Source organism: Theropithecus gelada, chromosome 12, assembly GCF_003255815.1.
Source record: "Theropithecus gelada isolate Dixy chromosome 12, Tgel_1.0, whole genome shotgun sequence".
In the NCBI taxonomy this organism is placed as follows: domain Eukaryota; kingdom Metazoa; phylum Chordata; class Mammalia; order Primates; family Cercopithecidae; genus Theropithecus; species Theropithecus gelada.
In genome coordinates, this window is record NC_037680.1 from 83,845,328 (window position 1) to 83,867,834 (window position 22,507).

The 22,507-nt window shown below is 42.0% G+C and overlaps 1 protein-coding gene across 5 annotated transcripts in view; it reads right to left on the reverse strand.

Annotated features, from left to right (window-relative positions):
- Positions 1-821: 821 nt before the first annotated feature.
- KLF7 (Kruppel like factor 7) overlaps positions 822-22,507 on the reverse strand; it is a 95,920-nt gene continuing 74,234 nt past the window's right edge. For 3 of the 5 annotated variants that reach the window (XM_025405105.1, XM_025405107.1, XM_025405106.1), the window contains 2 exons: positions 15,541-15,664; positions 1,798-7,977 (listed from right to left, as the gene is read on the reverse strand). In XM_025405105.1, coding sequence (XP_025260890.1) covers positions 7,926-7,977; positions 15,541-15,664 — 176 coding nt within the window. In that variant the 3' untranslated portion in view covers positions 1,798-7,925. Of the gene's footprint in view, positions 7,978-15,540; positions 15,665-22,507 lie in introns of all 5 variants that reach the window. The other 2 variants (XM_025405108.1, XM_025405104.1) reach the window with 1 other exon arrangement.

Below are 22,507 nucleotides of genomic sequence, written 5' to 3' on the forward strand. Positions count from 1 at the left end.
TAGGGAGAACACAGAAGAGAAAGTGGAATCACCCAATATAAAGTATAAAGTCATTTTGTGCCAGGGCAAGCAACCCCCCAGTCTGTAGTCATCCCTGAATTTATATTATATTGTAAAAATGGATGCTCAAAAAGGTTGTAAAGTGGGCAATATATATATTTAGTCCAATCTTAAGCAAAAATTTCATTTCTAAATATGTAAGCTTAAGTCTTTTAGCATATTCACTTATGTAAACCATCTCATTTCCTTATGGCAGATAGATTAGACTTACCACCCTCTCGTCTGAACATTTCAGTACAGTGCAATTTGTCCTTCACCTAAAATGTTCAATTTGACATCTTTTTGTAAGTCAGGGAAGTGGAATAATAAGCCTTCTTCTAGGTAATATTGCCAAGTTGTCTTATCCTTCTTCACTCAGAGAAATTTCCAGGTAAATGATTTTGGTTATCAGAATTAAATTACTCATCTAGTCCCAGAGCTACTGAAGACACAGGGAGTAGGAGGCAGGTCTTCAGACTCCAGGGGCTATGCTTTCCCCACTACATCATGTGGTTTCTTGTCAGTGGGCTTTGGGCTGCCGTGTTGCCCCGCTCACTTGCCTGTTCGGGAGATGTGGCAGCTGATGCTTAACACTTCAAAACCATTTTCCCGGCCCCTGCAGCACCAACTGTTCTCACCTTGAGTTTTATGAGAGCAAGAACATGATCACTCAGCATCCCTTCCAAACCCGCTGTCACACTCCTGACACCTGTTTCCTGTTCAGGGACATGAGAAATGTCTGTATCCATGCAGCAAGTTCAGTCACACTAGCCATGGTTTCTAAAGTAAACATTTATTGAAAAGTTTCTTGTCAGATTCATTTGATTAGGGATAGAGGTTATTCACCATTGTATCCACTTCTGTAAGTCCAAAGACTGCAAAGAAAGCTTGATTAGTGCTGTGTCCCATGTGACAAATGTGTTTTACTGTTGTTTCCTGTAAATGACACCACTTCTCTTGGTGAATCGCTGAGCTCGGGATGCTGAGGCGACACCACCAGCTGGGTTCTCTACCTTCCTCCCTACTGGTGATGCTCTTTCCTGGAAGTCAAGTGTGTGGCAGAGATTTTAGTAATTTTCTTTTCAGTTCTGAGAATTTTCCCTGGGGCTTTCATCTCCCTCTCTTCTCTGGGTCTGAAGCTGCTTGTATTTCCATCTACTTTTTTGTACTCTCCACAGCCAGAGGGATTTCCTGGCTTCCGGTTACCCATTTCCTCCCCACTCTAACCATCTCCTGCCATTTTACTGCCCCCTACCCCTCACCTAAATTATTCCCTCTGATCTTTCCCCTTCCTCCTTCCTTCACAAACTGCTTCAAAGATCCTTTCCCAATAGGTTCCTATTAAACACCATCACAGAACAAACTGCCTCCTCTGCTCACCAAATAAACTGCTTTCAATAAGCCTCTCCCAACCCCCTAAACAAATAACATCTTGTAATCTATCTCATTCTAAAATATTGCTTTTTATAACCTCCAACAACTGGCTCCCTTTTTCCTCTTGAAGAAATAAACTCAATGACCCTTCTTATTTGGGCATTGAGCTACCTCAGTGAAACTATAAAATACACACATACGTGCACACACACACACACACACAACTTCCCAAACGAAGATAACCTAATGCAACCTTTTGCTTTCCCTTTCTCCAAGAAAGAAAACTTTCACGAAGTATGTAAGTACCCACTTGTGTCTTTCGAAGATTTTTTTCCCCAGTGAAACAAGCTAAGGAGAAATACAGTAAAGCATTCCAAGGCCAAACACATTCTACTGTTTATTACACATATTACATTCTTAAATAAAAATGCGTCACATAACATTTTTTGCATAGATATCTTACAATATACCAATTTAAAAAAGAATTATGAAACAGACCAGTAACAAAAATAAATTTTTTCTTCATTAATAATTTTGTAACATTAACATACCACCATCATATAATACAAATAATAGTTTTAAATCTTAAGACTTTTGTACAGCAAAAAAACTTGACAAAGTAATATATTTATATATATATATAAAAAGCTTAAAAAAAATAAAATGTCAAAAAAAGGCATAACCGAGGGCTATAAGACTGGGTACTTCTGTGATATATTATAAATACCAGAGAAGGCCTGAGAGAATGTGACGGGGGGAGGCGGGGAAGGAGGGGGGCTGGGAGTAGGTCTCTCCAAACACACTTGTTAGACACATCTGGCAAAAAGAAAATGTATAGTGCAAAAATAAATTTATTCAAGCAACTGTTAAGAGGATAATAGAGATTTGAAAGAAAAGTTGCGGTGACTGGGAAGTTGTGTGGGAGTAGGAAGTGGGAGAAGGAGCTTGATGTGGGGGCGGGCGGGGGCTTGTGGAAAGGAAGGGGAGGCTTCAAAAACATTAGACATTTATTTTTGCCTCTGTGTTAGCAAGGAGATCTTGGCCATTAACAGGTGTATTTTTCCTCCCTGGAATGAAGCAGAAGTGAAAGATAAGGAAATTAAACTAAGTCTGGGTTTAGATAGGAAATGCATGCTGCGAAGAAAAAACAAAAAGGTTGAGAACCAGCCCATAAGCCCCAAAGCCTTCAGGACCTAGGTTTGCAGAAATCATTCTGCTTCCAGTCCAAAGGCCTAGGTTTAAAACATCCCCTCCGCCCACCCCCAACCCCTCCCCGCTATGTGGAACTCCCAGTGTGGTTTCGATATACTGGCAATTATAAGCATCCATCCCCCCCAAAAGATATTAGGCACTGGTGGCTACTCCTCCGAAACGTCAGTAGCCTGTTTTCCTTCCGTGAAGGTACGACAGGTACATATGCGCATGTCTAGGTGCGAGCATATATACCACCCTCATTATGCTGACGTGGGGTCCATCTTATGGCAGTAGACAGAAGCTGGACTCACAGCAAGTTACGATTCCAAAGCTCACAGTTGAAAAAAAAATTGTATAAACAGTCCCCAACAAAGAATGTATTAACCTTCCCTCATGACCACTGAGAGGGAGCCCTGTTTGAAAAGAATATCTTGTTTGGGATATTTGTGAAGTGATGGCCCAGGAGTTCTCTCTCTGTTTTTGACACCTGTTTCCCGAGGACTTTAAAGTTAAATGCAAAACACCTGAAGAATACAGTACTATATTGGAAGGATGCACATAAGAAAGTTAATTGCAGCTTTATTTTTCCCTTTTCTGGGATCTATTAGGAACCAACAGAGGAGATTTAAGAGTGTTAAAAGCAAGAAAAAACCCTGAAGCCTCAGGCAGTTCGTCATGGGAGGTCACGTTATTTACAAGAAGTTTATGCTTCCTTTCACACGTTTCTGTTGTTCCATCTCAAGTATTCCCAAAGATCCTCATTGAGGAAAGTAGGCCATCAAAGAGACATTGATGTATACTCAGGATAGGCCCTCTAGTTTTCAAACTGAGATACCACCATGTTCACCGAAATTTAATCCAGACACCCAGAATTTGAGTCCTCCCCTCCTGCCCCTCAACTCTTGCGCTTGGCAGGCGGCCATTTCCCCAAAATGCAAAGGAAAGCTTCCAGGAATAAATTTCAATCAGGTTCTACTTACTGAATGTTCATTTTGGCAATGTTCTGGGTACAAAATTGCAGCCAGAAATGCTGGCCCTCCTGATTTCAAAAAAATTACAATAAACTAAAAAATGAATCTGATTTTTGTAGTTAAATGTATTGCATCTTTATCTTACTTTGCCTACCTTCTTCCTGCTCCTAAAAGCAACTCATGCAAAAGAGAAGACAAAAGCACTTCCCACTTTTTATTTAACATTTTATGAAGTGACTTCCATAAAGGAAATCATTTCGAACCGTCAGAACTAGTCACTGGGTGTTGTTCTTGCAACTTGAGTTTCTTTTGGCTTTGCCATAAAATGCAGGAATGAAGGCAAGAGGCAATGTTCCGAATGCACTGGAAGAGCCATCCGAAAGCCCCCATTTCTTTCCCCTTTAATGCAAATAGACATGGATAATCTGGAAAGCTTATCCCAAATAAAATCTTTACAAAATCTTCTCTGAAGCCAGAGAAGATTTTTTAAAACTAGGATTCGGTTCTGCTAATCAGGCATGAGGTTGGCTGTCCTTTTACCCTGTTATCATCAGGCAATCAAAGATGTACAAAGGGCACAAGAGGTGCAGGTGGAGAGGAGATGGCGTCGAGAGAAGAGGATATTTGAAGGGCTTTGCAAGGGAAAGCACACAGAGAGGAGGAAATGGTCAGCATGAAGTTCATTTTGGGGTCTCCAATATTTTTACAAAAATGCAGCTTTGTCATGGAATCTGAACATCTCTTTTTCTGGACATAATACTCATTACCACCAGGCACTGAGCTGAGCCATTAACCATGGGTGGGGCAGGAGGCCAGTAGCTAGGAGCAGCATTCTAATTTCAGGTTTCCATGTCTATGACTTACAGCCATGTGGTAGGAGAAAGAAGTATAATTTGAAATTGAAAAAAAAAAAAATTGTCAGTGGCTTAGAAACTCTTTTTCTACATGTCCAACTCTGAACCCTGGATAAAGCATGCTTGTTAGGACACCACCAGAAACACCAGAACCAGTTTTTCCTTTCAAACTTGGGATCCCCTGGAGTGTTAGGAGATAACAATTGAAATGAGAAAGGGTTTAATGTGTTTCAAATGTCCATTAATGCACTGTTTTAAATACCAGTCCTCTTGGGAGCAAAACGTCTTCAGGTTATTTCTTGGAAAACCTGGTTGCTTTCGAGGCTCTTAGCAACCATCTCTGCCACTGCAGAGGTGACGGGCATTTTATTACAAATTCATTTCCAAATGATCAGGACTGGTCATCATTCACGGGTGTCAACTGGGCTAAAGAAGAACAGTTTCAAAGCCATCCACGTAGCACCCACCGAATTCTTAGGCCAATTCTCACAGTCAACAAATGACTCTGAAGCAAGCAAGCACCACCATTGAGTGTCAATGCACCCTGCTCCAAGAAAGGTCAGGAGCAGATTACAAAGGACCTCACTGATACAAAAGAGAGAGAAATTACTGAACATTTCAGACACTGATGAGGACCAAAGGGCCTTTGTTCTGCCACATTCAAATGAGACCACAGATGACAATAGGGAGCAAACAAGCAATGATTACTCTTTTGCATTTTTTAAACTTTCTTTTTAATAGAGCCTTGCATTGGTCAGTTCGAAAATTAAATTAAGTATTATAAACCCTTAATAATAGCATTTCGAGAGGCAAGAGCAGCTCCAGCTTGGGAGAGAACATTTGCAAATCATGGTGGCCATGGCTTAATGCCATCACTGGCGTGTGCGTGCAATCATGCTGGAGGCTGCTACATAAAGGAAAAGAAAGGAACCAACAGAATTCAGGGTGTCTAAAAGTTTCATCTAGTGCACTGACTGGAGGCGCTACAGTTTAATACAGCTGAGGTTCAAGGTCCCTCACACATCCTTCATCCAGGAAGGATGTACCACACATTCAAATATAATCCCATGGTATGCCCTGATGGACTGGCCACAAAATGCACTCAAATGCAGTAGAGAACTACGAGATTGTCAGCAAGCAGTGCTCCAGAAATTGTTTTTAAGTCATGTCTAGTTTAAAATCTTTGGAATAAAACTGATTTTTTTTTAATACCCTCCAACTAACATACATTTAATTGCCTCCGGCAAATGGACAGATTTTGTGTGTGTGTGTGTGTGTGTGTTAACGGGTGTTTTTCTTTTATTTTTTTTTTGTTTTGTATTATTTTCTGTTTGTTTTTTTTGTTTTTTTTTTGTTTTTTTTTTTTGTTTTTTGTTTTTTTGTTTTTGGTCTAAATAGAAAAAATGAAAAGGAGAAAGTAAATTCTTAGGGCCAGACCTCGAAATGCCCCAAGTGTCCAATTGGCAGCTACAGCATTTGTGAGGAGGTTCCTTTGCCCTCAGACGAGTAGTTTCAACATTTCAGTGAAAACAAAGGTTGCAGAAAGCTGAAAACCCAGATCTTGAAGGTTGCTGTCATATATGTGTTTGTGTTTCTTATATTATTATTTCCTTTTGACTTCAGTTTTGCATCCCAAATATGTATGGGGTGGCATTTTAACAGTCAATGAGTCAAACAGTCAAAGGAGGACAGGAGGGGAGCCAGCTGGTAGGAGGGAGCAGCAACCGTGTGTGGACCAAGCGCCATTTTGTTTTATAGACGTGTCTTGAAGGGATGGTCCCAGAATATACAAAATATACAATCTGTCCTAATAACCACCCCGCTTGCTTGCATAGGCCATTTGATGGTCCTAAAGGCAGTCTTTGGAGTTGAGGCCAGTGCCAGCTAGCTAGGAATGCGGGTAGAGACCAGTATTGGATGTGTGTGTGTGTGGTATGACTGTAGACTCCTTTGGAGTCAGCTTGCAGTAAATGTGAGGCCTCTGTTAATCCTGGGGGTTGTCGGTCACAAGTCATGGTGGGCCTAGCCAAAAAGAAAGAAAGAAAGAAAGAAACGTGTCTCTCCTTTTAGACAGCCCATGAGAGAGACACCTCAACCTTTTCCTTAAAGGTCAACCCTTCACTCCCACAATGGCATTTTGAATTGTGTATTGTAACAAGTCGGGGAATAGGAGCTCAGTGGGCATGAGAGAGAAGATAGGATGATCTTTTGTGAAGCCACTAGACTTGGGAGGCATCCTCAGCTTTCCCCACTCCTGGAAAGAGTGATATTTTTGGCTTTTTGTCAAGTCATAAACCAGAGTTAAATTAAATATGCAGCTGCCCTCTGAGACTAGCGACATCTATGCTGTAACTGGTTATAGGGTAGCAATGACACACAGCACAACGGTTGATCACTATGAGCTGAGGTCATCATGCCTCAAGGAGGATGAGAGAACTGTGATGTCCCATCTGATTGGCTGCTTCGAGAGCTGGACATCCAGGTGCCGAGAGAGTCCTGGAGAGGTTTAGTCCATGGAGAAAAGATAAAACATTTAAGCTTCCAAATAAGCTTTTCAAGTTTTCGTTAGCAAAAACGGAGAGATTAAAAAGAAAAAATCTAGCACTGGCAATAAGGTGAGGCTCAAGGGATATACTGTGATTTATCATCAAGGACTTTATTCTCTTGGCCACTTTGCAGTCATGCTAGAAGTTTCCAGAATCCCTAGTGCATATGGTGTGCAAGAGTCAAAAAGTAAGAAAAGAAAACTCCTCCCTTGAGAGTGAAGTCTACAGAAATGCAGGCCAGAAAGGTATAAGGTGTTATTCCAGAGTCTGCCGCCGCTAAGGCCGTTGGGATCGACGCGAAAGATCTCAATAGTACTAAGAAGAACCAAAACCAGTCAACAGTTCTGTGAGGAAGTCTGACGCACGGAATAGTAGGACTTTTCACACACAAAGGACAAATAAACCAAGAGTTAATTTTGGCTACCAAACTGCAATTTGGTTTTCTAGGTCATTTTCCCCCAACTATTTAAAAAGAAACATTAGTGCTACACATATGCGACTTTAAGATGCTGGATTCTCCTATCAAGTTGCACTGAGAAGCAAGTTAAATAAGCCCCTCGGACTGCCGTCCACCTGCAGAGACGTCACATCCATTTTCTTTGATTTCCATTGGCAACAGCGGGAAATAATTCCAATAGTGCTGAAGTAAGCAGCCAGTCTGCCTTGCTGAGTTCACCTGGTTTCCTTCTTCATCTTCTTCCATCTGGCTAGGGCAAGGCATAAAGAATAGACGTATACATTTTAAATATAGTTGAGTGCATGACAGTGTGTATGTGTGTGGGTCTGTGAGTGTGTGTGTGTGTGTGTGTGTGTACAGAGGTTTATAAGTGAGAACTTTCTTCTGCGAGGCAATGGGTCCCCGTCTGAAGTCCAGCCCCCTGCCTCATGGCGTGCCCGTTTCCTTTAGACACTAGCGGATGCCACGGCAACTCTGGCCTTTCGGTTTTTTAGATATGTCTCTTCATGTGGAGGGCAAGATGGTCAGACCTGGAAAAACACCTAGGAGATATAAAGAACAAGGATATTAGAGAGCTCCCAGCAAACAGCGTGACTTGCATCACTCCTTAGGAAATGATTTCCCTTACTTTAAACAGACAGTGCACATGCATTGAGGAAATAGGGCCATGTGTTGGGAAGGTAAGTTTAAGGGGCAGAATGCTTGGGTTTAAATCCCATCTCTTCCAATAGCTGTGGGACTCTGAGCACATTAACCTCTCTGTACTTTAATTCCTCCTCAGTAGAGTGGGGATAATTACAGCCTTTATCTCATAGGTGGGTTGTGAGGATTAAATGAGATGATCCATGCAAGGTACTTAGAATACTGCCTGGCACATTGTAGGATCTCAGTGCATGTTAACTGTTAGGATCATAATTGTGATTATTAAAGAAGAAAAGAATGGGAAAGTGCTTTTGAAACCCGTGTCATGCCTGCATACTGTAAATATAATAAAGAATAATTAGTCTGTATCATCAAAGGGTAGAACTCTAAAATTTCAACACCCAGATTTCAATCCTAAGCTTTACAATGAAAGCCTAGATATACTACTTGTGATACTACTTATAGGCTTATCAGACACTCTATATTCAAGTCACAAAGAAAAAAAAAAGAATGAAGAAGGGTGCTCACAGTTACTGAGTATGTTACAATATGTAGGCACTGAGCTAAGGGTTTTCCCAATATCACACCATCCTCGCCAATCCTCCATCTCCATCGTAGGTATTCTCACCCTTTGTGTGTGTGTGTTGGGGATGGAAGGGAGGGAGGTGAAGCAAACTGAGGCTAAGGTGTTTCTTGGAACCTAAGGCCCATAATTGAGTGTCTTCTTCATGTCAGAGTGGATCCAGTGGTCATCTTCTTTCCTCCTTCCTCTAACACCAGCTAGTTGATATTCTCTTGGGTAGAAACCCTTCTGCATTCTCATTTGTGTGAGGCTGAAGTTGTGGCCACAGCATCTTCTTAAGCAACAGTCATGTGACCTGTAAAGGTCAATGAGAACCAGCCCTGGGACAACTGCTGAAATTATTGGAAGACAGAAGCTCTCTTTCCACTGGGATCCTGGAGTGACTGGGGTCTATACTGCCATTGTGGGAAACAGTTGGCTTGAGAATGAAGTCAACAGAGAAAAAACGGATCTGGGGGATAGAAAGAGTCCTGATGATAATATCAGAGAAGCTGGATCCAACGAAGCCTAAAGACAAATCTAATTCTGCTCTTCTCAGTTACCTGAGCTCATAAATACCCTTGGAGGCTCACTGCAGTCTAAGTCAGGTTTCTGTATGTTTTAATGAACAGTATGGGTGTTTCCAAATCCCCGTAGGCTTCAATCTCAGGTTCTGAATGAAATCTCAGTGAAGTCAGCCTACATGACAGCAGTCATTCTGAACTCTGAGTGTATGCTTTCCCCCTGGATCATTCGCCTAAAACTAGCTGCTTTCTTACCTATGAGAAAGTTCCCAGGCTCCCTGAAGCCTGAGACACCCCTACAGTCCAAAACTCCTGTCAGAATGTTAGCAAGCTACACTGTTCAGGTTAGCAGGGTTTCCTGTTCAGGGCAGGATTTCCCTATGTTTGTTCATTCTTAAAACAAACAAAAAATATCCACCCTTTCCCTTGACTGCAACATTCTCCACACCCCCTGTTTGTGTCCATTCCTTAAATAGGTACATGTGTAGGATAGAACTCCAAGGGAATGAGGTGAAATGGGACAAGGGTAAAACGAGAACCACATAAAAATGGGAAAAGTACAACAGAAAACAATCTAATCCAGTAACATGCTGCATAATAACAATTCCAATTATACCCACGTACTTCCAGCCCTGACTTTGTATGAGGAAGGTATTTAGATAATCCCTTAGAGATGCCTCTAAAGGGGGTTTGGTTTGCTATAAAAGAGTGTCACTAAGTTTTCTTTAAAAACTAGTACTCTGTGTCACTGGTACACAGAAAAATCAATACAGCCTGCAGGGAATTTAGCATCTAACTGGCATAATTCTGTCTTGTCCCGAGGGTACAACTCAGTATTGCCCACTGTCTGTTCTCTTTCCCTCCCTCCCTTTCTTCCTTCCTGCCTTCCTTCTTCCTTCTTTTTCTCTCTTTTCCTCCTTCTTTCATCCCAACAACCTGGAGAAAGAAGATCCAAGTTGGGACATTGTGTTTCTAGATATTTCTTTTTTAAATGTAACATCCTTATAAGATCCCTATAAAGAAGGTACCATTCTTATTCCCACTACCAGATGAAATATTCATCAGAAAGAGGATTTGTGTTTTTTTTTTTTTTTTTTTTTTGAGACAGAGTCTCACTCTGTCGCCCGGGCTGGAGTACAGTGGCCGGATCTCAGCTCACTGCAAGCTCCGCCTCCCGGGTTTACGTCATTCTCCTGCCTCAGCCTCCCAAGTAGCTGGGACTACCGGCGCCCGTCACCTCGCCCGGCTAGTTTTTTGTATTTTTTTAGTAGAGACGGGGTTTCACTGTGTTAGCCAGGATGGTCTCGATCTCCTGGCCTCGTGATCTGCCCGTCTCGGCCTCCCAAAGTGCTGGGATTACAGGCTTGAGCCACCGCGCCCGGCCCAGAAAGAGGATTTGAACACAGGTAGTCTGACGCCAGAGCCCACACTCTCAGTCACATCTGCTTAACTACACTGAGAAGAAGAGAGGACTGGGCTGTCAGTTTAAGGAGCTTCTGGTAGGCAGACTAATGCTCCCTCCAAAATGTCTACACCTCATGCCCAGACACTGGGACTATGTGTGGTTACATGATAAAGAATTAAAGCTGTGGACGGAATTAATTTATGAATCAGCTGACATTAAATAGGGAGATTATTCTGGACTGTCTGGGTGGGCTCAATGCTGTCACAAGGGTTCTTAAAAGTGGGAGAAGGAATTGAAAGAGAGAACCAGAGAGATGTTAGCACGAGAAGGACTCAATAGCTTTAATGATGGAGGAATGGCATCATGAGCCAAGGAATGTGGGCAGCTTCTAGAAGTTGGAAAAAGGAAAGGAAATGGATACTCCCCTAGAGCCTCCAGAAAAAAAATGCAGCTCTACCAAAATCTTTAGTTTAGCCCGGTGAGACCTTTGTTGGACTTCTAACCTAGAAGTTTCTAACCTACAGAAATATAAGATCATAAACTTGAAAAGTAAATAAACCTGATATTAAATTTGTGGCAAGTGGTCAAGGCAGCAACTAGAAAATTAATCCTGAGGTTAAGTTGGTCAGGCCTGAGGAGGATGTACCTGTGAGAAGCAACAACACAGACACCCAGAAGCCTGCCTGTCCAAGAGAAACGCAGGGATTTGAGACGGTAAGGAGTGAAGAGAGGGCCTGGCAGTGGGACACCCTTTTCCTTTCCTCTCTAGATCCTAGGAACGCTCGGGAAATTAGTATTCTTAACACAGAGCTTTATTTGAAAGAACCATTCAGTAACGTATGTGCTCAGCTTTGTTCCTGCCTTTACCAATTACTGGGTATTTCGCAATATATGTATAAACATCTCCCTTTATCCTTCAAATTCAGGGGAAAAAAAGTGGAAAAAAGAAAACCAAATCTTTAACATGGTAGGAAATGTAACTGCACCCCTACTGAATCAAATGAGCGTCATTATTTGTTCAAATTCCCAAAAAATGTATGATGCTTAGGATTAGACCAGGTCCCTTACTATTGAGGTTTTTATTTAAATTCAATACCCCAGTAAGGTACATAGTCATGATTAATTTATACTTATATTAATTTATACTTACTGAATTCCACAAAAGATAAACTTGGCATGTAGAAGTGCAGAATCAAATAGTTTTAAGGGTAATATATCCCTAGAGAATATTCATAACTTTACAGCAGCCAAGTAACCTTAAATAAGAAGGTCCTTAATGATTGAAATTTGTACATAATGGAGAACTAGTCAACCCCACAGTCACTTTTCTTGTTTATGAAAAAGGCACTCTAGGCCGGGTGTGGTGGCTCGCACCTGTAATCCTAGCACTTTGGGAGGCCGAGATGGGTGGATCACCTGAGGTCAGGAGTTCAAGACCAGCCTGACCAACATGGCAAAACTCTGTCTCTATTAAAAATACAAAATGAGCCAGGCGTGCTGGCGGGTACCTGTAATCCCAGCTTTTCAGGAGGCTGAGGCAGGAGAATTGCTTGAACCCTGGAGGCAGAGGCTGCAGTGAGCCGAGATCACACCACTGCACTCCAGCCTAGATGACAAAGCAAGACTCTGTCTCAAATTTAAAAAAAAGAAAAAGAAAAAAGGCAAACTAAAGTCACACAGGGATTAAGTCAACAGCAGTCTCCTAGGTGACCAAGGGGCTAAGGTATGGGCTGGTATTTCTTACCACTTATAAGTGGGCTGACATAAAGATCAAAATGCACCCTCTAAACTGCCCAAGATCTGGAATGTACTATGCTAGTAGTGTTCTCCCTGGATTATAACTGCACTGAGTCAGTCGATAGAATGAGGGCCTGCATGTTACCACTGATGGAAACTGAGCCCTGTTTATCACCATCGGCAGCCTCCAACTCTGTGGGCTGAAAAACCACTTATCCCTCTAGCCACTGGTCACTCAGGGGGGCTGCACTGTCTAGTCAGATGGTGAAGAAATGACACTACTGCTGTGCTTTCTTTCCTAACCCAAACCTGAAGCCAGAAGTCACAAAACCCAGTGTCTGTAAGGCCGGGTAGACAAAGTAAGTGTCGTGGGTCAACTGTAAGAAACACTGTGCTCTTGGGCTACCTGATTCCACTTCCAATAAGGCATGGATACAAAGAAGTATAGCTCTTCTTGTAAGAAGAAACAACAGAAAGCGGGACAATACTTGGCAATCGATGGCTTGCCTTTGAGTTGTGGAGCCACAGGGAGTGGTTTGAACAGTGGAAAAATAGTCATCACATGGCTATGGCAAATGGGTAATGACTGCTCTTCAGCTCCAGCCAATTACAGCCACATGGGAATGTGAGCCCACTGTGGCCAGATCTGATTTTTCCAGACAAAGCAAGAAATACAAACTTTTTTGTGTGACATTTCACGATTTTAAATGTTGGCCAAAAAAAAAAAAAAAAAAAAAAAAACACCACCAAACCAAAAACGTCATGAATTTTTAAAACTACCCTATAGGCAAAATAAAAGCATACGTTAGATTTGGTACATGCTTAAGGAAAGGAAGTCTAAACCCTATTTAGCTTCTAAATAGGGCAGTGTGATTGTTCAAATTTTAAGAGATAAGAGGCGGTGCACTCATATATACTGCGGTACCAATAGGATGCCATGTCCTGCCAAGGGCTACAGATGCCCTCTGTTTCTGAAGGTAAACATCTTCTAAGGAATGCCAACTCCCGGTCACTCCAGGCTTTCCTTTCATCTGCTTTGGGACCACTCCAATTCCCCATGTCGTCTCCCAGACCTGGCTATTCTTAGCACAGTCACCGCAATTGAAACGCCAAGGTGCTGCCTGTCATGAGACACTAATGAGAATACAAACTCTCATTTCTGATGTTGTCAAAAATGCACTATTGGCCTGTGTCACAGGACGCTGATCTACTCAATCTCCCACAAACACCATGTCGCAGAATTTGTACCATCTGCTCAGCAAATTTCTAGCTCCAGAAACTGTACTGATTTTGATGAAGAAAACAAAGCAAAAGACTAACGAAATCACCCAACTCTGACATCTCTTTCAATGAAATAACCAATCGATTTGGAATATTTCTCCACGTAAATCATACAAAAGACCGGATTAAATCCAAATATATCAGTTGCTAAAAGGTTGTAAATGTCTCAATAAGTCAGTTGATTTGAAGAGTGGAATACTAACTTTGGCAATTTCCCCGTAAGAACTCTTTGTCCACATCCAAGAATTATGGCAACCCATAATGCTCACAATCTCCAAGTAACAGCCTCCACACCCTTCAGAGCGGGGCGACTTGTGTGTACATGCTACCATCACACTCCGACCACTCACACTCTGACCACTCACAAAGCATTCATCTTGGTCCCAGTTGATAGAACAGAACACTCTCCTTCAAAAGACTATGGACAGATAGTCACCATCTGCAGGGCTTCTTTATTAGCCAGAGTGAGAGACGCACAAAGCAGAGAAACTTGAGATGGAAATAGAAGGAAGATGGGGAATAAGGAGAAACTCTGCTGGAGCATACTGTGTAGAAGACAGCTGCTGATTCATGTAAATACAGGAGGACTTCTAGGTAATGGACGGAAATGAAACAATGACTTGTATTCTTGGGTAGTAGAACAGAGTTCCAAGGGAATGGGAGACAATAACTGCATGAAGTATACTTCCTCAGCCCTGGGGTGGGAGGTTATCTCTGGGCTCCAGGAGGCATAGGGTCTTTATTTAGTACTTAGAGAATGAAGATAAGAGGAAAATAGCTTCCCAGGAAGAAGGAAAAAAAAAAAAAAAAAAAGGAAGAAAAACATAACTGCTCCTTTATAAGCATCCTAAGGGAGCACTAAGCCAGCGTGACCAGTCTGGACACCCCTTCCCTATTCACCAAACAAACACTACTACAGAGGAAGGCCTGGTGAGGGGGGAGGTGTGGGACACAGGGACTGGGGGAGGCAGGATGCAAAGGCGATCGCATTTCCTCCCAAGAAAAGCCAGGCCCCTGCTGCCATCCTGCAAGCTGGGGAACCCTGAGGCTTTCAGGGGCTTTTATCGTATTAGAAGCATTTTTCTCATCATAACGGAGACCTTTAGTATTGCATTAAAAAGATGGTTAATTTTCTTAAGCTTCCTTTTAAACACAGAAATAGGATTAGAAGGATAACACGCTCAGATGCAAGCCCATTATTTGATTATGTCTAAACCTAATCCTGCCTTCACCTTGGCCTGCAGAGTCTCCATTTTGGGGTTTATTGGTTGATAATGCCAGGGCTGTCAGATACTATTACTTGGGTAGTATCTGTTGCTACGCGCGCTTTCTTCTACTATCAAATGCAGAAGGCTTAAAATTGAATTACAGGAGAAGTTCTCAAAGCCTCGTCATTTTTTGAACCCTTGTACCTATTTTTAAGGAAGAAAGAATGATCTGGGCCCCAAAGAATGGGAACTCTCTTCAGTACAATTCGTTTCCAATAATGGTTCAGAGAAAAGTCTTACAGTGATAGGAACCCTAACCTTCCTTCCATTAAACAAGCTTTCTACTCTTTCTTATTACTATAGATGAGGGAAAGTGGTATTGAGGTTGATACAAAGATCAGAAGTCCCTACAGGTGACCATTCTCTGTCTCACTACTTTTCATATTATACTGAAGTTATCTGTCACATCTTGTTGATACCCAGTGACTAACACCATTTCCAGCTTAAAGCTAGTGTTCAGTAAATGCTTGTGTAACTGAACTAAGAATTCACACCACCTCTTAATTTCATGCAAGAGGGCACCCCCTATTCTCACTGGTCCTCCCATGGAGAAGTAAAAGGCATTACCAGGTCCAAATGTCTGTGAGTCAGACCTGTGATAACTCCAAGCACATGGGTGCAGCTCATCCTCCAACCCACTTCCCCAATGTCCCCTCCCTAGCCCATCAGCTTCTACTTCTCTTTACCTGTCGCAGTGGTTGCATTTGAAGGGCTTTGCACCTGTGTGTTTCCTGTAGTGCCTCGTGAGCTCATCGCTTCGTGCAAAACGCCACTCGCATCCCTCCCATGAGCACTTGTAAGGCTTCTCACCTGCAAGCAGAGATGGAAGGACCATGGTCAGCAGCAGGAACAAAAGGGATTACACCCAACCAGCCTGTGCTGCCTGCTGGTCAGGCTTGGGAAAGGGCTGTTTAAATCATTCCTGAAAGACTAGATTTCCTAACACAGTATACCACAGTTTTTTGGTTTTTCTGTTTTTCTCCCAAGTCTCCTGGTGTTTTGTTTTTTGTTTTCTTTGTTGTTAACCTTCAAAAGTGGTTTCACCAGATCCTCAAATCTGGAGCTGTCATTTCAGTTCCCAGAGTCAGAGCATTTCCTTTGACTGGTGAAGGATCAATTTTTATTTATTTTCTATTCCCCGGAGCACTTTCACCCCCACAGTCCAGGCAGAAAGGAAATGTGCTATTTTCATCTGAACCACAAATGCTTCTAATTCTATTTTTCTCCAGAACCTACAGTCATTTGCCATTTCAGGCTTTTTAGTCTTCTCCCTCCCCTTCCCTCCTACCACAAGCTGCAGCCAGGTAGCTGACTGACAAAGCAAACAGCTTAAGTCTCCCAGAGCCACTGTTCCTTCCAGTAAATGTGATGGATGGACAATGAGGAGAAAGGTCTACAATTTGAGAGTAAAACAAAAATCACTTGACAATCCCTGGCATTTATGGAAAATACTATCACAAAAGTCTGAGTTAGGAAACTCATAGCTTAACAACTGCAGAGTGTTCTTATTAGAAAATAATACATATTATTGTAAAATATTTTAAAAATCAATTTGGAGAGCAAGGTTTTAGCCACGGGGAAGCTGCTTATAAGCATGAAATTCAAACACTTGTGCTCAAGTGACCTTTTCACACAGTAAATACAGATGGAAGGATATGTAAGAGAAAGTACATGACTTTGCCTTAGACCTTTTTTTAACTCATCACGTCTGTCACCAAACATGACAAATATTTACCCTTCCAACTGTATGGTGGACTGGTTCTAATTAAAAAGAAAAATGATCTTTGGAAACCTGTGAAATCATGAAGCTGAGTTACTGAGCCCTGTCACTGAGAGGCAGGTTAGTACATGGTTAACAGCTTTGAAGCAAACTTCCTAGGCTCAGCTTCTAGTCCTATCCTTAATTGTCTGACCTTGGGCAGGTTAATAAACCTCTGTGTGTCTCTGTTTTCTTAGAGATAATAATAATAGGTACCTCAAAGGGTTTAGAGAAGATAAATCAACACACATGCATATTATATATTAATTAGAACAACGTCTGGCATATGTAAGAGTCATATAACTAATGAACATGAAAAACTGCCAAACTCAAAATTTCAGGATACCTAGGTGCCAAAGTACTATGGCGTCCCATTATTTCCACAGTTTTAAAAGCTAAATCTTTACTAGGCAGCCCTGAAGGAGACATTACCCAAGTACTATACTTGACCTACTTTCTTCTTTCCACCTTTCCCCTTCCCTTTAAACCTGACTACAAAGCATTCACAATTCTTTATTTGTATCACCTAGAATCAAACCAAACATGCTTGAAAATTTTATTTCATTAAATTGGTGCCCTAGTGAGCCACTGCTCTGTCAGACCCACAGAGAAGAGGAACGAGAAACACAGGCATTTCTTTTAAAGGGAACCAAGAGGACATGAAGGAGGGCTGGAGGCACAGGAGGAAACCCATTCAGTTTCGGAAACCAGGAAAAAAAGAGGACGAATCACTGAGCAGTGTTAAAAGTTCACCTTCTGGCTCCTTTAAGCCAAAAGTTTAGAAAAGATGTGCTAGCTGAAGGAAGGGTAGCCAAGTGGAGGTGCCACATAAACTTTGGAATCAGCATACTTGGGATCTTGCTGCGTTCGTTCCAGACTCTAGAACTCAGTATATTTGTCTGTTAAACGAGGGTGAGCTTATTAATAAACCCATGTTTATAGCGAGGTTTCAATCAGTTGTGTGTAAGAGACGTTTGTTCGGCCGGGCGCGGTGGCTCAAGCCTGTAATCCCAGCACTTTGGGAGGCCAAGACGGGTGGATCACGACGTCAGGAGATCGAGACCATCCTGGCTAACATGGTGAAACCCCGTCTCTACTAAAAAATAACCAAAAAAACTAGCCGGGCGCAGTGGCGGGCGCCTGTAGTCCCAGCTACTCGGGAGGCTGAGGCAGGAGAATGGCGTGAACCCGGGAGGCGGAGCTTGCAGTGAGCTGAGATCCGGCCACTGCACTCCAGCCTGGGCAACAGAGCAAGACTCCATCTCAAAAAAAAAAAAAAAAAAAAAAAAAAAAAGAGACGTTTGTTCAGCCTTGCATGCAGTCAGTACTCAGTTCCTGTCTCAACTCCCTTTCCTCCGCCTGTGTTCACAGAGGTTACTAGGAAGACAAGCCTGAAACTGCTGTCAATAAAGGCCTTCAGAGCTCATGGCTCCAGAAAGCCAAGTCTAGAGACATTCTGGGTACCTGACATATTAGAAACAGAGAGTCTTTTAAGTATTTTCTCATTATATTGACGGAGAATGAATCCAAAACAGGGAGTGTTCTTTAGGACTGCTCTGAATGAGTGGGACACAGAAGGGGAAGTACGAGATCCCCGCACCCTGCAGGAGAGACATGTCAGCATCGTGCATTTAACCACTAGGCTCTGTTATCTCAAGGGGAAATCTGGCACAAACCAAAAAACGAGAATGAGGCATCTAAGACTTCAGAAATTCAAAGTGCCCTCCGCCCATGAAGGCCTTCAAATGTAATTAAAATTGGAGGTTCCTGGAACCTTGGGGACCAAATACACCCCAAATGCAATGAGGCACCTAGGAAATTCCATGAAATTCTACAGCAACAACCAGAGATATCTAGTCCCCAGAATCAATCCCATAATCGAACTGACTTGTCTATCACAGGCAACCACATTCTGAAGGGCACAGGAAGGGCAGATAAAATGAAGAAGACTGAAGTGGATGTCTTTGGGCATTTTTTCCCATTTCAACCGTTTGCTTTTCCCCTTGCTGAATTCCTTTCACTAGTTTCCTTTCGACAAATAATATCAAGGATGTAATTATTTTCCAGAAAATGATTAGACTCTTAGTTACTTCCCAGTACAAACCAACTCTCCAACCCAGGAGCTATTTCAGCATCCTCGTGGCTGTGTCCACTATTGAGAAACTGCAGATAGCTTGACTTAGCTCTGAATCTTATCACCTGACATTGTTTCCTGCTTGCGGCAAACACTACTCAGAATAATACTGAGGACAGGCTCCTTTGTGCCCTGATATTTTAGCCATGTTACTATTATAGTGATTTATCAAGCTATTTTTCCACCATCTGGCTAGTTTACTGACAAGTTGCCATTCCTGCAAATACTAATAAAAAAATTTAAAATAATCAAGAACGCCCAATGAAGGAGCAGTGCCTGAAGGCAGAACTCAGAAATCAGAGAGGCAGAAAAAATACAAAGAATTGGGAATATGACTTTATATTTAGGGCACAGGAATTGTGGAGTTAGACTGGCCTTGTTTCCAGGTTCTATACCCACCTCTACAAACCAATTCCTACTGGAAAGGCAGGTCAGGGAAATTCTTCTGTTAATATTTTCAGCATGGCCAAGACTGCATCTCCCTGAACACCAACAGCCACAGCTTGATCTTGGGGGATGGACATACCTCTAGCCATGATACATTTGTTTTCATCCTTAAAAGCCTACCTGAAGATTTCTGCTCATTTCATCAAAGGCTGAATTTCTTTCTTTACAAAAAGAAAAAAGAAAGGCTTTGTGAGAGCGAGGAAAACTGCACGTCAGTGGTACTGGAGCAGGTTTCATGCAAGATCAGCTCTTCTATTTTACTCTCCCTTCTTTCCTTCCTCCACTCCAGATACTTCTCCTGGGTATAAAACAAAAACTGTCATGGCCTTGCACAACACTATGCTGTATCACACTTGGAATGAGGCACACTGTTCAGCTCACTGCAACTCTAGAGTGAACAAAAATGCCCAAGAGTGGTCTATGTGAGACAGACAGATGGAAGAGAGACTTAAAAACCCAGGACTCCAGTACAGGAAGGGCATGTGAGTAAAGGCGAAGACACCTCCCACAGCTCACAATGCTGGAGGCAGAGGACACCCTCAGGACCTCCTAAATGTCAGGGTGAATATCAAGAACCACTTTCCCTGTCGGGCAAAAACCCTAGGATGCAGCAACCCTAGGATACTTGTTTCCCTGGGGGAGTACATGCCACCTCAGAGGTACGTCTCATCAGGTAAAAACAGACTTACAGCCAGATGAGGGCTTGTAAGGGGAGCTACGGGTGCTTGAGAAACAGGACTGACATTTAGAGAGGTTAAATCATGTCAAGAACTTGCGTTCTCCCACAAAATTTATCTGAAATGAAATGCGGTCTAAACCAGTGTGGCATTTTGTTAGTTTCTTACAGGGTCACTCTCCCTATATCGTGATCATCAGAATTGACTGATCAAAAACCCCTGCCATAAATACTTTTTGAGCATGCATCTATGACATATGTAGGCTTAGTCATGAATCATACAGATGTACTAATATCCTATTAGGATATTATAAAATATATATTCAATAGACCAATTAAAAATGAGAATAAATCAAATATAAATAGAAGTCATACATATTTCTTCTTGCCTTCAAAAAGACTGTGTTGCACAACCCTACTTTTGGCCACTGCCCTGTACGAGAAATAAAAATAGCTTTGCTCTCAGCCCTACCATCTCACTGGTCTTAGGGCTTCCATTCATGGCTCCTACAGTCTATTCAACTTATAGCAGTCAAAGCAATCCTTTGAAAATGTAAATCAGAGCATGAGTGACTCTTACAGGGGGCCTTAGTCTATATATTTCCATATAAATGGTTTCTTTGACATCCACTGGATTTTATGCATTTAAAAACATTATTCTGCAAAGGGTTCCACAGGTTTTGCCAGACTGTCAAAGACATTCACCCAAAAAAGGTTAAGATGAAATTAAAGTGTAAATGTTTCAATGGCTTTCTATCGTTCTCAGAAAAAAAGTCAAAAGCCAGGCAAGGCTATACAGTACAGCCTACATGATCGGGCTCCTGGCTACCTCTCCAATATCATCTCCTACGCTCCCCTCCCCGATTCACCACATGGCTGCCCTGCCTGCAGGCTCCCACCTTGAGGCCTTTGCACTGGCTCCTTGCTCTGCCTGGAACACTTGCTCCCTCACTTCATTCAGGTCTCTGCCTGAATGTCTCCTCCTCTTAGAGAACTTCCTTCACTATCCTCTGTAAAACAACAGATTCTGTCACTTTCTCCATAGCACTTAATTACTTTGAAACGAAATTGCATATTGTTTGAGTGTATTATAGTCTGTTTCCCCTCCACAGCATAAGCTTCATGCAGACATCCATTTTGTTCACTGTGATACCAACAGCGCTAAAGCAGTGCTTGGCTCAATCCTATCCAATACATTAAGTGAATTTAACAAAGCATCCTGCTTCGCAACAAAAACCTGAGTACACCTAGAGGGGCAGAACAGCCTGTGTGATTTCCAATCCCTTACTTTCTAGGTATTCAATCGTTTAAGAGTGGAAATGTTTGCTTGGTTGCTTAAATCTGACATCCTTCTTTGACAAGGACTAAAATGTGGTAAGTTTTCCTTTACTATCAAATATCACTTCTACTTCTTCCCAATCTTCCCCAGCCTGAAAGACGAGGATCCTGAAAACTTCCTATAACCTAATCTCACACATAGGAACCTAGTCTCCTGAGCAATATCCCCTCTGGGAAGCAAACGGAGTCATTTTATGAAACTCATTTGTAATGTTTATCTCTGAAGATGTATTTGAGACAGCATAAGTGATATGTCAAACGTACTGTGCTATAAATTTGCCTTTAAGATAGAGAGTATACCATAAAATATGAACACGTGGCAGAATCTTGCACTCAAGGTTTAAAATCTATTGAAAATAAACTCAGTAATACAAATTTTCTGTGTTCATTTCCTGATCTACAAAATTTCAAATTCTTAATCCAAGTTACAAAGAGATTAGGATTTTGACATGCCTAGATTTCTGTTAAGACTAATTTTACCTGTTTCCTTTTATTTATTTATTTTTTAATGTGGTTCTAGACATTTAGGTATATCAAGGTCCTAGTCTCTTGAGGACTTGGATTAAGAATTTGGAAACTCTGCAGATCAGGAAATGGAAAAGAAAACCGGAAAGGAGGAATACTTTGCAGCGGGTTTACATGGCTGCCTAGTACATCTAGAAGAAATCAGCGAAGACCCATCAATTGCTTTCACATCACACTCAGTCGCACTAGAGAATTTAAGCAAGCTGGAGAATAAAGACATTGTAGAGAAAGTGTCACTAAGCTTTCTTAGCACTGCAAACAGAGTAACCGGTAAACTTCACTCCATAGCTTGTCAATATCTTCTCAAGTTGTAGCTTCTCAAGGTGTAGCTGCTGCAACTAAAAAATACCCATGCTAAATCAATTGGAAAATTGTCTCAGAGCCCCTCTTAGATTCCAGCTGGATCTTAAATATTTTTTTTCAAGGTTTTTTTGCATATCTGATTGATGGAAAATAAAACAAGGGCTTTCTTTTCTAGAATTCCCAAAACATTTATAATAGCTACAACATAAAACAAAACGTACACTCATTGATGATCCATGTGGCTTTTTCATTCATCCATTACTTCCTTACCCAAAGGTCGGGTCCAAGTACCTGAGTTTACACAGTGAACCAGTCACTTTACAGAGCATGCAAACATTTGCCCTATTTGTTTTCATTCTTTTTTTTTGAGACCGAGTCTCTCTCTGTCGCCCAGGCTGGAGTGCAGTGGCGCGATCTCGGCTCACTGCAAGCTCCGCCTCCCGGGTTCACGTCATTCTCCTGCCTCAGCCT